Source organism: Pocillopora damicornis, chromosome 4 (assembly GCF_964200805.1).
Source record: "Pocillopora damicornis chromosome 4, jaPocDami1.2, whole genome shotgun sequence".
In the NCBI taxonomy this organism is placed as follows: domain Eukaryota; kingdom Metazoa; phylum Cnidaria; class Anthozoa; order Scleractinia; family Pocilloporidae; genus Pocillopora; species Pocillopora damicornis.
Genome location: NC_142673.1, coordinates 25,320,788 through 25,337,129, shown reverse-complemented (window position 1 = coordinate 25,337,129; position 16,342 = coordinate 25,320,788). Strand labels below are relative to the sequence as shown.

At 38.8% G+C, this 16,342-nt stretch overlaps 2 protein-coding genes and 1 pseudogene across 3 annotated transcripts; 1 reads left to right on the top strand and 2 right to left on the bottom strand.

Annotated features, from left to right (window-relative positions):
- Positions 1 to 108: 108 nt before the first annotated feature.
- LOC149047389 (uncharacterized) lies at positions 109 to 16,190 on the bottom strand (annotated as a pseudogene). Its single transcript, XR_016185932.1, has 6 exons — positions 14,156 to 16,190; positions 13,100 to 13,368; positions 12,206 to 12,392; positions 2,868 to 3,136; positions 2,174 to 2,440; positions 109 to 2,143 (listed from the first exon to the last, which is right to left on the bottom strand). The product of XR_016185932.1 is annotated as an uncharacterized LOC149047389 (transcript).
- LOC149047391 (uncharacterized) lies at positions 7,631 to 10,318 on the top strand. Its single transcript, XM_089205757.1, has 2 exons — positions 7,631 to 7,882; positions 8,086 to 10,318. Exons 1-2 carry the CDS (start codon positions 7,674 to 7,676, stop codon positions 9,707 to 9,709), a joined length of 1,833 nt encoding a protein of 610 aa, XP_089061883.1. The 5' UTR covers positions 7,631 to 7,673; the 3' UTR covers positions 9,710 to 10,318.
- Positions 9,770 to 11,935, bottom strand: LOC149047390 (uncharacterized). The gene has a single exon (XM_089205758.1). The coding sequence runs from the start codon at positions 11,853 to 11,855 to the stop codon at positions 10,356 to 10,358; it is 1,500 nt and encodes a 499-aa protein (XP_089061884.1). The 5' UTR covers positions 11,856 to 11,935; the 3' UTR covers positions 9,770 to 10,355.
- Positions 16,191 to 16,342: the final 152 nt, after the last annotated feature.

The following is a 16,342-nucleotide window of genomic DNA, read 5'->3' as shown; positions in this document are numbered from 1 at the left end:
CTTCATATCTATTTCAAGAAGTTTTCTTAAAAAGAAAAAACAGCAGTTTTATGCCACAAATTTGCATTAATTTGCAACTTAGAGACTGAGTTTAAAGTATGTTTATCAGTCAAATGTCCAAAATATCGGTCGGTTACACTTTGAGAACAGGGATGTCGTTGGTAACACGCTTGTTGTCTCGCATTTTGTAATTACTGTCGCACTATAAAATACCTGTCGCGCTTTGTAATTAAAAAAGCTGTCTCTCTTTGCTACGACAGATAATTGCACATTTTAGTAAAATACGCTGAAGCATTCGTAACAACACACGTCGCACTTTGCAAAGTGCGGTAAGTGTTGTTACGAAGTATTAAAAAAATGCAATAGCAAGATTTATTACAAAGTGTGATGGTCTCATTACGAAGTGCGACAGAACGCGCGATTGTCTTTCAATATTTTATGCAGAAAAAAAGAACAGATGTTATGCATAAATTTGGCATCTTCACAACCTCGCAATAAATGCTGATGAGTCAAAACGGACTTTAAAATAAGCCTCTTTCAGTAAAGTCTGTTTTTCAACGTGTTAAGTACAGTTTACGTCCGGGAAATATTGTTGAGAAATGCAAATATAGAGGATATTAGGAAAAGATTGATAGCTCGCCAAGCGGATGATGACGATCAGTCCAGCTACGCATTTCTTTCTTTTTCCATTTAAAAATATTATCAGAGCAGCCAATAAATTGATAATGCAACGGAAACATTTGAGTTCTGTATTATTAAAAATTGTTCTTGACGTGGAACGAATCACAACTGCCTGAACTTTTTATGGCACTCATTGTAAATGTTTAAGCACTTGAACTTAGTTACTGTAAGGTTAAAGGCGCAGACACGCTCTCAAGAATGTTGAAATAGATGGGCAATTAGTCGTTCGTTTCGCAACCTACAGGCAATATAGATTGTAATTGGCGACTTTTTGACTGCTACACTACTGGCCTTCGGTGTCTTTCGAGACTAGCCGAAAAGTAGGCGAAATACCGCCACCTGCTATTGATCATGATATTTGAACGTTCACACAGCAATACAACCACAATTAACAACAAACACATATTTCGTATAATTAAAGCACCCCTAGATATTAAATGGGTGTAAGTCACGATATTCATATTCTACACGAAGGCCTCCATAAAACCAACCGGTGCCCCACAAAGTTCACGGAAAGCTAAATTTCGTAGTCCCCAAACCATTCACTGTTTAGAAATCTTTAAAGGGAGATAAAGTTTTTGGAGAAAAACTTCAGCTATTTCAAATTCCAGTGAGACCAAGTTTTTGACGGCCTGTGAGCACGATATAGGAAGACCATTTTAGGAGACTCTAGGCCGTTTCAACGCTCACACATGCGTTTGACCCTGTCTCATTTTCACCCCAGCACCAGAGGGCAAAATAATTATCTATCACTGACTCCACTCAACCTCGAAAATTGGTGTCCTGTAACAGGTACGTGCAATAAATTCTGGTCAGATTTCTGAGAGTTTTGAGCTCTTGGCGATCGTTCCACACTTTTTCGTGAGAGTGACTTTCTGGATAGATAAATGGCCTTCAAAAACCGAATCTGAGAGTTTGAAAGGACTTTCTTAGGGCTTGTGCTTCTCGTTCTTCTCAAGAATCCTTGCATTTTATCATCATCATTGATCTCTGCGTAAAACACTTTCGATTTATTTCGGAAAATATCGTTGTCGTCGGAAAATATCCACCATACACCTGGGAGGTATTCGTTCGCGGTGAATTGAATCCAGCGTGATTTACTTGATGCAAGGAATTGTTTACTATGTAAAATGTCGGCAAGGCTCGCGATCGTTTGGTGTAGCTAATCTTTGGCATCAGATTTGACCTGAGAGATGTCAGACTATCCCGTTCCTGTGAACCTCGTGTGGGTACAGCCTTCAGATAATTACTCAGAGAAAGGTTGCTTATTTCTCTCTTTAGATTAAAGTCGGGTACAGTTTGTTTGGCTGATCGAGGGCTACATGACGCCTTTTCATCCTTGACAACACCAGAGGATGTTACTGAATACTTGACTGAATTTTGATCGTTCTCTTGACTATAAGCACTGTCGTCCGCAACTTTATCTACGGGGCATTCTGTTATAAAAGAATCGTCCAGTTTTTCCGGAGAATTTTCCGCCTCTTTTTAAGACCCTGGCGAATTGTTATTTCGAAGGCTCTTAGACAAATGCTTCTCTCTTCTATCTGCTTTTCGTTTTAATTCAAGTTCACTTTCTACAGGATCATCAAATGTACGAAATGGAATAATGAACACAGGCCTTGGCTCGTTCGAATTGTTCTCAGTTGAACTTCCATTCTCGGTTTTTCTATTTCTGTGTTTCCCGTCAGAGTTCCCAAGAGCAGGAAGCTTTACAAATGGGTCTGCCTTGGCAGTGACCACAGTTGAACTTCTCTGGTCACTGTGTGAGGAAAATGAACTATCTGAGAGTAAGGTAGGGAAGCCTCTCTCCAAACTCACTGCAATGTCTCAATGAGTATTAAATTGCCTCACTTTATCTATAGGATCAATCAGTGCATCGCCAACTTTTCCCCCAGATACAGACAAAGATTTACAGATTGAAGGAGTTAAAAAGACTTGAAGGGTTAACCCTCTAATCCCTAAGAAAGAGTAGAAATTATTTTCTCCTCACAGTATCACCCCTGTATCACTCATTAAGGTTACGAGAGTAAAGGAAATGATCAGCAACTACAGAACCTCTTGATTGTTAAACAAATTCTCCTTGTCAACACCTTAGGAATGTATAGACAACAGTATGGAGAATAAAAACACTGATGTTAAGGTGTAAAGGATTAAAAATGCCACAATCAACAAACACGAAAACTTACTCTGAGTTTTCTATATTTGGCTCTTTCTCATCCAACTTTTCTGTTTCTTCTTCAATCTCTTCTTCCTCTTCAGCCACTTCCCATTTATTGAGGTACTTGTCATTGGCATAATGACTGATCAATTCCCGCCTGTCGTCATCATCACAGTCACTCTCCTGATCCCCAACAGACAGACCATCACCAATCTGTACATGCATCACAGACAGCTGGGTAATTGTAAAGTATAGTCCCATCCATGCTAATTCGGGCTGAGGCAAATCATTTGATATCTATAGAAAATGAACATAAAAATTCACTGTAACTTTTAGATATTGCTGGAGTTACATGCTGAACAGTGGTTGTAGAATAGTATGTGGTTGGAATTACCAGTTTGCTAGTTAATTATTCAGTTGTTTCTTGCATGGACAAATAGTCACTTACTCCGACAAGGCAGTGTAAAGTTCTGTTAGATGAAAGCCTGTTTAACCCTTTAACTCTCAACATCTCATTAATAATTCTCCTTAGCGTCCGCCAAATGATTCTCACTATGTTGGTTTGGAAAATTTGGTATCGGATCAATTAGTAATTCCATAATTGATATTTTTCTTTATTCTCATCACTTGTCTGCAAGATATTGTATGTATATACATATATATATATATATATATAGATATATATATATAGTAAGAAGAAATCTGTCTTGGTCACTTACGGGAGTGAAACTCATCGTCCTTTCTGTCCTGTTTAAGACCCGTTGAAGTTTTTTAATAGGGTTCTTTATTGTAAAGACAATACAGCCTTAAAATCACACCTTTCGATTGGTAGGTGTTCCATATGCCTAATTCATCGAATTTATTAATCGAAAACTTACTACGAAATCAAACAGTATCAAGTATCAAAGAGGAACACTTCAGAGTCTCTTTCGGCAACGATAACATTTTTCCTTTCAAGTTGCTCGTTTGCTTTATGTGCCAGTCAGAAGAGGATGTGAACAAAGCTATGTATACTGACGAGCTTAGGCGTGCTAGAGGACTTGCAGATTTAATGTCAAAACAATGCTTCATTCAAGGAGCTAACCCGGACGAAAAACTGAAAGTCAGCGACATTGAAACACTAATATTGAAGGAAGACCGCGTCGTTCTGTACATCGTCTACCATGTGAACGAGCTTTTCCTTCGGGTCGTGAAACCAAGCCAGAGCATTAAATTTGAGAAGGTGTCAAGAGAAGTCATGGATGCAGTTCCTCAACGTCTTAAAGCTGAGAATATTGATCACATGTTTGAGTCTTTGGCTAATATAATGCAACATATGCACAGTACAAATTTGGATGAAGTCGTTCCCATGAAGACAGATCGTTTTTTATCTTTGAGGCGGGCCAAAAGTGTTCTCAATCACAATCACGGGAAGATCCTACACACCCTTTCGAGGTGGAAGAAGAGGATGATGATGATGATGATGAGGCTCGATAGTTCAAGCAAGAGAGCCTTAAGGCTGAGGTACGACAATATAATTGGGCCTTTTGATAATCTTCTGGAGGGTTCCAAAATCATCGTATTTCCCGAGGGGGAGTTGCACAGGGTACCGTTTCAAGCTATGATGGACGAGAACGGAAATTATCTGTCAGAGAGATCAGTATGCAATCAGGCTGGTTCTATCCTTGACTACCCTCAAGTTAATCCACGACAGCCCAATGGATTATCACTGTGGGAAGGATGCTCTTATTGTGGGAGATATCGATGTTGGAGTAGTTTTGTTGAACGAAAAAAATATATATAAATAGAAAAATATATATCTGAACTACCATGTGCGAGAATGGAAGCAGAGATGACTGACAAGCTACTAGAACTTGAGCCCTTGAGAATCTTGCCTGGCGAACATGATACCAAGCACACTGTGCTGAAAGAGTTGAACAAAATAAGTTTAATCCGCTTTGCCGCGCATGGTGATGCAGTCAGAGGTGAGATATGCTTAGCACCTATCCGTTATGCGAATAAAATCTCTGATGATTTCATACAGACTATGGACGAAGTGTCATGGTCCAGTTGCGAGCTAAGCTGGTGGTACTTTGGGAAAATTAAAGCCAAACGAGTTTTCGGAATCACTCGAACCTTTTTGGGATCTGGCGCACGTTTCTCTGTGGTCCGTCGACGCCAAAGCAACATTGCAATTCATAAAGCAATTCAATGACCATCTGGTTCGCGGGAAAAGTGCCACTGAATCACTTCATGAAACGATGAAATGGATAAGAAGAAGTACTGAGAAGAGATACTGTCAAGTCGGCCGGCGGGCACCGTTTATCCAAATTGGGGACCACGCAGCATTAACAGTTGAAGAATAACGCCTTTAAATTAATGACTCGAACTGTTGAGCTCTTTCCCGGTTTCGTTTTCGTTTCGTCCAAGGTCATCAGTTTTTCCATTCTCCAATCACAGGTCAATACTAAAAAAGAGAACGCCTAGCTAGTTGGACTTAAAACAGTTTAATGATCTGATCGTATCTTTTGCAGCTTCCTTCACCTCTACAATCCTCCAGCAGTAAAGGATCGGGTTCAGAGATGAGTTTAGGTAAACAATTGTAATTGCGAAACGAAGAAAAGCCATCCCCGATGCACTTTCCGGTATTTTGCCGTATGAAAATAACATGAGCACAACACAGAAGGGGAGATAACAAACAAGCAATGTCAACTGTACCCAAGCTATGCCATGAACCGTCCTTTTATATCTTGCCATATTTAATGGAATTGTTGGTCTGTTTGGTTGTTGAAAGTGGTTTTGCAGCTGCTCTTGATAATGGCGCAGGAGAAGATAAATCTTGATGTACGAGAGAAAAGAGATTATCAAACACAGTACAAGAAAAACAATGAATGTGACCCGAGAAACTTCTTCGCCCCATGAACTGTATCGCCATACGCCAAATACACAAGAAATAAACCAAATGCCAATTACAATCTTTCGCACGCGCTTCGATGTCACAGTCTTTCTGTACCTCAGCCTCAACAACAGCGCGAGAAGTCTGTCCACACTTATTGCAGTTGATGTCAAGACAGAGACCATCAACAGAATATAACTTGTAGTAGTATTTAATCGATCGCTGTAGTAGAATAGATTATTTCGTACGTTTGTTATTCTACCCGTAAGGCTTACACAAAAGAGCAGTTGCGAAGTTAGGCCAACACAAAGATCACTGATCGCCAGGGATCGAAAGAAGAGTTTCGTTGGTGGATAAATAGACGACACTTTATGAAGGGCAACTAGGATAAGAGTATTGGCCAGAGTTGAACTGATGGAGAGAAAGACGTTTAGGGCAGCCAAAAATACTAATATGCCTACAAGCAGTGGCTGTGCTACGTCTCCAGCTGAGCTGATGTTTGCCATTGATCTTGCTGCTGCGGATCGGTTGCTTGTGTACAAAAACTTTCTGGTGGCAAATGAATAGAAGTTTACTATCTCAGGTTAATTTAAGGCCTTCATGTAATAGCTAGCTATAATTTCCGGGTTCTCTTGTGATTGAGGCGGGTAGTTTTCTTTACGAATTATATATTCACTTGTCAATGGACGAAGAATTCCCCAGTATTCTTTTTGTAAACACTTCTCTACGTTCTTACTGCGCAGTGACATTTAATGAGTCAATAAAAGATGAAGCTTGCCATAGTCAATAAGACCTTGCTTCTCTTTTACCCCCGCAAATGACACACAACGAATGGTTTCGTGCTTCAGTGTAAGGTTAGAACAATAATATACGCTTATGGGACGAAAATGGATTTTTCGTCTTCATCGATAAACGTTCAAACAGATACGTTAATTTTATTTTGCGAACAAGAAGGAAATTAAGAAAGCAGCAGGTTGTCTGTCATCTTGAAGTTATTTCAAATTTGTGAAAGAGAAAGGCAGATGTTTATGCTAGAAAGTTGAAAGACATTGGCTTCTTCCAAACTGCTGGGGCAACACATGCGATAAGTAAAAACAGTCAGGCATATTTTGGAACAAGGATGAATCTAACAGTTCGCGCTTTTCTTTAACTTTTTATCCACTGCAATAATATTTTTTAAAAAGAAATATAAACACAGTCTTATGCCAAAAATTTGCATGAATTTACGTCCTAGAACCTGAGTCGAATATATGTTTTGTTAGTCAAATCTCCAAATTATCGGTCCGTTTTACTTTGAGAACAGGGATGTATTTAGGAAAACGTGTGTTCTCTCGCATTTTAGAATTATCATCGTACTACAAAATCCCCGTCGCACTTTGTAATAAAAAAATCTGTCTCTCTTTGTTATAACAGATCATCGCACATTTTGTTAAAGTACGCTATGGCATTTTGTAACAACACAACTCTACAAAGTGCGGTAAGTGTTGCTGCAAGGTACTAAAAAATGCGCTAGCAAGTTTTTACCACTAAGTGCGATGGTCTTATTACGAAGTTCGACGGAACACACGCGCTTTTCTTCAATTATTGTATGCGTCTCTAAATTGTGATAAAAGAAAAGCAGGTGTTATGCATGAATTATGCATCTTTACAAACTCGCAATTAATGTTGATATGTCTAAACGGACATTAAAGTAAGCCTATTTCAATGAAGTCTACTTTTCAACGTGCGAAGTGTAGTCTATGGCCGGGAATTTTGTTGAGACATGCGAATACAGAGGATATTAAGAAAAGATTGGTAGCTCGCCAAGCGGTTGATGACGAGCATGCCAGCTACGCATTTCTTTCTTTCTCCATTTCAAAATGTTATCAGAGCAGCCACTAAATTGAAAATATAAGGGAAACATTCCCCATGTTCTAAACGAGTTGGGGATTGGGTCCGAATTGGGACCGCAAAGCATCTATGGATTGTTTGAAGGGACAGATTTTCCAAATCAATATGGCTGAAAGCGAGAGCAAAGCCAAACTAACTGTTAAACTAACTCAGGAAGATATTCCTGGGGCAAAACTTCCAAGGGATTCTGTTGAAAAATGTAGCGTTGTCCAGTTGAAGAGGTGGCTGCTTTGCAGAGGTGCAAAAACGACGGGAACAAAGAAAGCTTTAGTGTCGAGGTTCGTATCGAAGCTGGCAACTTTTAAACTAAGAACCTTTACACGCAATAAGTTATTTTTATTTATAACAACTTTATTTGTAATTATATGCCTTTTCAGAATTATTATTAAAATTTCCTAAGAGTAAAAATTTAATATAATCGAAATTTTCGAATTTAATAAAGTCCTCTCGTACTTATGAGTGCTCTAATTTTGACTTATAGAGTACACGACTACATCAAGCATGGATTTGATGTTAAATACTTGCGTGATCCGGATGGCGGCGTCAATTTGTTACGGAAAAAAGCTCAACTTGGCGTACTTGAGAATCAAGAGCCTGAAGTAAAGGATTCATTCCCAAAAGAAGGATTCCAACCAGATATAAAGGCACTACCAAAAATATCATTTGGAACTGTGTGGAGATTTATGATCGAAGGTGTAGAATGTAAAAAGCAGCTCTCCACTGCTAAGCCACTTGTTAAAGGATTCAACTTTTTTAAATCTGGTCATGTCCTGTACATAGGCCACCTACAACAAAATGGCAAGCACTACATCAAAAGCCAAGTCCTCCCATCTATGAAAAAGGACAAAGTTTATACATGCTACTTAGTTATTAGTTCACTTGGAAAGATGCTAAGAGCCCACTGCAAATGCCCTGCTGGCATAGATGGGAGATGTAACCATGTTGCATCAACACTTTTTGCTTTAGAAAACTATTGTAAAGTAAGGGAAAAACTGGATGAGTCTGATGAGTCATGCACCTCCAAACCATGCAAGTGGAATGTGCCACGAAAGAGAAAAGGTGCAATACAGCCCATAAATGAGATGACTTTTGTGAAGCACGACTACACGAAAGAGAAGAAGATACGTAAGCTTCATCACTCTCCAGTAAATGCAAACCAAAATGCTTGTCGCGATGAAAACAAGTCAAGGTTTTTTGAAATGATGAAGGAGTACCAGAGGGTATCAGGAAACACTGTAGCTTGGACACATATACTGCCTCAGGAAGTAAAGAAACTTCAGGATGTAAAGGATTCTCTGCTTTCACCAGTCAAATGTCATCCCGTGTCAGCAAAAGAGCTAAAAGAAAAGTTTGAAAAAGCAAAGAGAAATCTTATGGTTGATGATTTACAAAGGCAAGATATTGAGGAACAAACTAGAGGTCAATCAAACACTGAATTATGGCATCGCCACAGACAACCAAGGATTACTGCCACAAAATGTTACCGTGTAGCTGTACAGAGAGAAAGTACGTCCCCTACTAAGATAATTAAAGATATACTTGGTTACAACAAGGCCTATCAAAGTAAGTCAATGGAGGAAGGACTGAAAATGGAAGACCAGATTATCAATGATTACAAGCTTCTCAAGCAAAGTCAAGGAGATGAAGGCATAACAGTCTCAAAATGTGGGTTTTTTGTTTCAAAAGAACATGGTTACCTTGGTGCTAGCCCTGATGGCCTTGTACATGATCCATCAGCCTCTGATTCAGAGGGACTTATAGAAGTTAAGTATGTCCAGACATCAAAGGATGAAACACTAGAAAAGGCATTGTTACGCAAGAGCATTTGCAAAAAGAACAGTAATGCATTGAGATTAAATGACAAACACAAATACTTCTACCAAGTCCATCAGCAAATGTTTGTTACTGGAAGAAAGTGGACAGATTTTGTTGTAAAGGGTTCAGGCTGTGATTCACTGTTTTGTGAAAGAGTACATTTTTCAATAGACCGCTGGAAGTCTATTTTGCCCAAGCTAGAATCCTTTTTTAATGACTGGATTGTTCCAGAACTTGTGTATCCTAGAGTCAAGTATGGAATTCCTAAATTGAATGCTCGTTCAGTTTAAAACAGTCAAAATCAATGTGTTCATTTCAGTAAAAGTGTGTAATTTAAGAAAACTATACAATGAAATAGGCAAATCAAAATTTAATGGGAATTAGTGGTTTGCCCAAATTATGTTGCACACTTTTTAGTACTATCAGAGTGTAAACAATATATTTGTGAAGGTAGAATGGTTTTCAAAAGCCTGTGAAACACGTACTAAGTTTTGTACATGTTTAGTGCTTTTCTGCTTAAATGCTTTTGTTTCTATTGTTTAATACTGGCACTATTAGAAAGTAAATAGTATTAATTGTTTCACAGGTTTTTTAAAAACCACCCTATAGGTATTTGCTATAGCTAAGATTAGATAAACTTTGTCTTGAAAGAAACAGCGATCTGTTTTGTCTATACACATTAACTCAGTATTTTTATACATTGTACACAGTTATGTTCATATTTGACTGAGTAAAATATTTACTAACTACATGTGTAGTGTGCTTGGATTATTGTAATGACTTATAACCAGTCTGGTTACAGTCCAGTGGTATGATGGCAATATCATAATACATTATCAAACACTAGTTTATCAATGCTATTTTAATGCAAGGCAATAAAACATAAATCCATACCATTGTTAAGTATTAAAATGTTGCTTTATATTCACATAAATTTTAATTAATCAAAGGAGGGTAAAAATTAGAAAGTCCAGCCACTACAAATAACATATCAGATGCTATGGGGGCAAGAGTAATTGGAATTCGGTGGTCAAAGATGTGCCAATTCTTTATTCTCTCCATCAATCGCTCAACATGTACTCTCAAACTGGCAACAATCTTGTTGTGGTTGGTTTCTTCTTTTGAGAATTGTGTATCTTTAACCAAAAATGCTGGTCTAATCAGTTCTGCTCCCACAGAAGCAAGCTCATCAGTGCAGTTGAACCCTTTGTCTGCCATAACTTGATCATAAGGTTGTAACTTGTCCAACAGTCCACTTTGAGCTGTTATTTCCTTGTCAGAAGTTGAACCAGGAAATAGCTCACTGACAAAACATAAAGCACCACTGGGTGTTATACCAAGCAAGGCTTTCATCGTCGTTCTAGACTTGTATGACGAGTAGCAAGCAGATTGAGAATTAAGTGCTGAAGGTTTCTCCATCTCAAACTCTGTACAGTCCACAATAATGACACAGTCTGGATAGAAGGATTTGAAAATGTCAGGCATGTAAAGTTTGAGAACTTCCCTGGGTGGAATAGTAATAAGTGGCTCAAACTGTCCCCTCAGAAATCTCGTCCAGGCCCTTGAAACTTTGGATACAAGGGGTCTTGAGACACTAAACCGATGAGCAAGGTCCTTTTCCAGCAATCCAAGCCTTAATCTCACTAGTGTCAAAGTAAACTCTTGGAACTTGGTTAAACATCGAGGTCTGCCACACTGAATTCCTGGGTGCGTTCGTTCATGTTCATATTCAATATGCTCTGCTGCATCTTTAACCATGTCGAAACATATCAGCAGTGCATTATAGTCTGGTAAACCAGTATAAAAGGCAATGTCTTCAGCATTGTCTTTATATTTCTCAATATCGAAACGAAAGTTTTCAAGAGAGTGTCTTAGTCTTTTTGTTTCTTGCTCGAGTTTTAAGTTTGCCTCGAGTAGGTTTGCATTTTCTTCACTCAACTTGGCATTTTTCTCCAGCAGCTGATTCTTTTCATTTGTCAATTCACTGATGCCCTTTTTAAGCTTTTGCAACTCCTTTAACATTGTTTCGATTTCCAATCCTGTGAGAGATGTTTGTGTCTCACGATTGTTCTCATGTTCGACTGTCACTGATGCTTGTGCCATGTCTTTCTTTTCCTCCCTCTTCTTCTTTTTTGCTTCCTGAATTGCCAGATTTTCTTCGAAGCTGATGACTCTTTTTAGCTGTCGTCTAGTGCTTTCTGCCTTTTTCCAAGGAAATATAGTCGGCAGATGAGCTCGACTGAGTTTCTCGCCACCTTCGAAATGGTCTGAGCAAATTCGAGTATTTGTGGAGTCCAATTTTAGCGAATCATTCTTCAAAATGACTTTGTATTGCTTTCTGGTAAACTCATCTTTCGGTAATCTGTAGAAATGCAGATGTGAAGCGTTCCTAAAGCTGTTTGTACAGCCAGGAACGCAACAATTATAGTGAGGCATTTCAGAATTACTTTGTAAATATGACTCGTCTGTCCCTTCAATCAATCCATAGATGCTTTGCGGTCCCAACTCGAACCCAATCCCTGACTCGTTTAGAACATGGGGAATTTAAGTTCTACTTTATTGAAAATTGTTCATTACCGGTGGATATGGAACGAAAACAAGTTGTGCCTTATGTACAAAAATGTATATTAACTCTGAAGAACTTGCATAGCTGAAGCAAAATAGGAGTTCACTGGTAAAATTATCAAAATAAACAGCAACTACTAAGAATTTAATCTTTCAAATACTTGTGAGTGATAAATAGTCTAAAAGTCACGTCTACTTGAAGTTGGTCTGTTAGGACATACCTTCAATCCGTCACCAGTGGACTCAGACAGCAGTCCTAGGTGATGATGCACTGACGTGGGGGCTGTCTTTGGAGCAGCTGATGGGTTACAGTCCCTAACACTGTTGTATGACACAAGAGAGAGATCATCACAGTCACTGGCTGTCACTAAACGTTGGACAGTTTTGTCTCCTGCTGCCTCTTTCTTCCTAGCAAAAAAGGGAAGAGAAGACATTTTACTCAACTAAAATTGATGATCTGTGGAACACGAATGGTTGTGAGTACCACTCACTACCTGTGCCAGTCAATTGGAACTGAGTTGAAAGGTCAAGGATACTCTGTTTTAAGCCAGGATTAAAAACTGTCCACATCTCACTCTGATGATCTTGATTTAGATCTAAGCTATGTCAAGCTTTATAACTCCCTTAACAATTACAAAATTATACCCTCTACCAAGCTTAATTGAAAATGTACCATTTGTTTGTACCTTTATATACCTACAGTTGTTTCTATAATGAGTCATTTTGCAACTCATACACAAAGAATTTGAGCCAGTATCTATTATACAAACTATAACAATTACACAAAAAGAAAACCAAAATATTGAAGACTACAGTGGGGAGAATTTATACTTCAATTTACAGATTGAAGGAGTTAAAAAGACTTGAAGGGTTAACCCTCTAATCCCTAAGAAAGAGTAGAAATTATTTTCTCCTCACAGTATCACCCCTGTATCACTCATTAAGGTTACGAGAATAAAGGAAATGATCAGCAACTACAGAACCTCTCCATTGTTAAACAAATTCTCCCTGTCAACACCTTAAGAAATGTATAAACAACAGTATGGAGAATAAAAACACTGATGTTAGGGTGTAAAGGATTAAAAATGCCGCAATCAACAAACACGAAAACTTACTCTGAGTTTTCTATACTTGGCTCTTTCCCATCCAACTTTTCTGTTTCTTCTTCAATCTCTTTTTCCTCTTCAGCCACTTCCCATTTACTGAGGTACTTGTCATTGGCATAATGACTGATCAATTCCCGCCTGTCGTCATCATCACACTCACTCTCCTGATCCCCAACAGACAGACCATCACCAATCTGTACATGCATCACAGACAGCTGGGTAATTGTAAAGTATAGTCCCATCCCTGCTAATTCGGGCTGAGGCAAATCATTTGATATCTATGGAAAATGGACATAAAAATTCACTGTAACTTTTAGATATTGCTGGAGTTACATGTTGAATAGTGGTTGTAGAATAGTATGTAGTTGGAATTACCAGTATGCTAGTTAATTATTCAGTTGTTTCTGCATGGACAAATAGTCACTTACTCCGACAAGGCAGTGTAAAGTTCTGTTAGATGAAAGCCTTTTTAACCCTTTAACTCAAGATCTCATTAGTAATTCTCCTTAGTGTCTGCCAAATGATTCTTACTATGTTAGTTTGGAAAATTAAGTATCGGATTAATTAGTAATTCCATAATTGATATTTTTCTTTATTCTCATCACTTGTCTGCAAGATATTGTATATATATATATATATATATATATATATATATATATATATATATATATAGTAAGAACAAATCTGTCTTGGTCACTTACGGGAGTGAAACTCATCGTCCTTATTGTCCTGTTTAAGACCCGTTGAAGTTTTTTAATAGGGTTCTTTATTGTAATGACAATGCAGCGTTAGAATCACACCTTTCGATTGGTAAGTCTGCCATATACCTAATTCATCGAATTTATTAATCGAAAACTTACAACGAAATCAAAGAGTATCAAGTATCAAAGAGGATCACTTCAGAGTCTCTTTCGGCAACGATAACATTTTTCCTTTCAAGTTGCTCGTTTGCTTTATGTGCCAGTCGGAAGAGGATGCGAACAAAGCTATGTATACTGACGAGCTTAGCGTGCTAGAGAACTTGCAGATTTAATGTCAAAACAATACTTCATTCAAGGAGCTAACCTGGGCGAAAAACTGAAAGTCAGCGACATTGAAACACTGTTATTGAAGGAAGACCGCGTCGTTCTGTACATCGCCTACCATGTGAACGAGCTTTTCCTTCGGATCGTGAAACCAAACCAGAGCATTAAATTTGAGAAGGTGTCAAGAGAAGTCATGGATGCAGTTCCTCAACGTCTTAAAGCTGAGAATATTGATCACATGTTTGAGTCTTTGGCTAATATAATGCAACATATGCACAGTACAAATTTGGATGAAGTAGTTCCTATGAAGACAGATCGTTTTTTATCTTTGAGGCGGGCCAAAAGTGTTCTCAATCACAATCACGGGAAGATCCTGCACGCCCTTTCGAGGTGGAAGAAGAGGATGATAATGATGATGATAAGGCTCCGCTCGATAGTTCATGCAAGAGAGCCTTAAGGCTGAGGTACGACAATATAATTGGGCCTTTTGATAATCTTCTTGAGGGTTCCAAAATCATCGTATTTCCCGAGGGGGAGTTGCACAGGGTACCGTTTCAAGCTATGATAGACGAGAATGGAAATTATCTGTCAGAGAGATCAGTATGCAATCAGGCTGGTTCCATCCTTGACTACCCTCAAGTTAATCCACGACAGCCCAATGGATTATCACTGTGGGAAGGATGCTCTGATTGTGGGAGATATCGATGTTGGAGTAGTTTTGTTGAACGAAAAAAAATATATATAAATAGAAAAATATATATCTGAACTACCATGTGCGAGAATGGAAGCAGAGATGACTGACAAGCTACTAGAACTTGAGCCCTTGAGAATCTTGCCTGGCGAACATGATACCAAGCACACTGTGCTGAAGGAGTTGAACAAAATAAGTTTAATCCGCTTTGCCGCGCATGGTGATGCAGTCAGAGGTGAGATATGCTTAGCACCTATCCGTTATGCGAATAAAATCTCTGAAAAGGATGATTTCATACTGACTCTGGGCGATGTGTCAAGGTCCAGTTGCGAGCTAAGCTGGTGGTACTTTGGGAAAATTAAAGCCAAAAAAGTTTTTCGGAATCACTCGAACCTTTTTGGGATCTGGCGCACGTTTCTCTGTGGTCCGTCGACGCCAAAGCAACATTGAAATTCATAAAGCAATTCTTTGACCATCTGGTTCGCGGGAAAAGCGCCAGTGAATCACTGAAACGATGAAATGGATGAGAAGAAGTACTGAGAAGAGATACTGTCAAGTCGGCCGGTGGGCACCGTTTATCCAAATTGGGGACCACGCAGCATTAACAGTTGAAGAATAACGCCTTTAAATTAATGACTCGAACTGGTGAGCTCTTTCCCGGTTTCGTTTTCGTTTCGTCCAAGGTCATCAGTTTCGCACAGTTTTTCCGTTCTCCAATCACAGGTCAATACTAAAAAAGAGAACGCCTAGCTAGTTGGACTTAAAACAGTTTAATGATCTGATCGTATCTTTTGCAGCTTCCTTCACCTCTACAATCCTCCAGCAGTAAAGGATCGGGTTCAGAGATGAGTTTAGGTAAACAATTGTAATTGCGAAACGAAGAAAAGCCATCCCCGATGCACTTTCCGGTATTTTGCCGTATGAAAATAACATGAGCACAACACAGAAGGGGAGATAACAAACAAGCAATGTCAACTGTACCCAAGCTATGCCATGAACCGTCCTTTTATATCTTGCCATATTTAATGGAATTGTTGGTCTGTTTGGTTGTTGAAAAAGGTTTTTCACCTGCTCTTGATAATGGCGCAGGAAAAGATAGATCTTGATGTACGAGAGAAAAGAGATTATCAAACACAGTACAAGAAAAACAATTAATGTGACCCGACAAACCTCTTCGGCCCATAAACTGTGTCGCCATACGCCTAATAGACACGAAATAAACCAAATGCCAATTACAATCTTTCGCACGCGCTTCAATGTCACAGTCTGTCTGTACCTCAGCCTCAACAACAGCGCGAGAAGTCTGTCCACACTTATTGCAGTTGATGTTAAGACAGAGACCATCAATAGAACATAACTTGTAGTAGTATTTAATCGATCGCTGTAGTAGAGTAGATTATTTCGTACGTTTGTTATTCTACCCGTAAGGGTTACACAAAAGAGCGGTTGCGAAGTTAGGCGAACACAAAGATCACTGATCGCCAGGGATCGAAAGAAGAGTTTCGTTGGTGGATAAATAGACGACACTTTATGAAG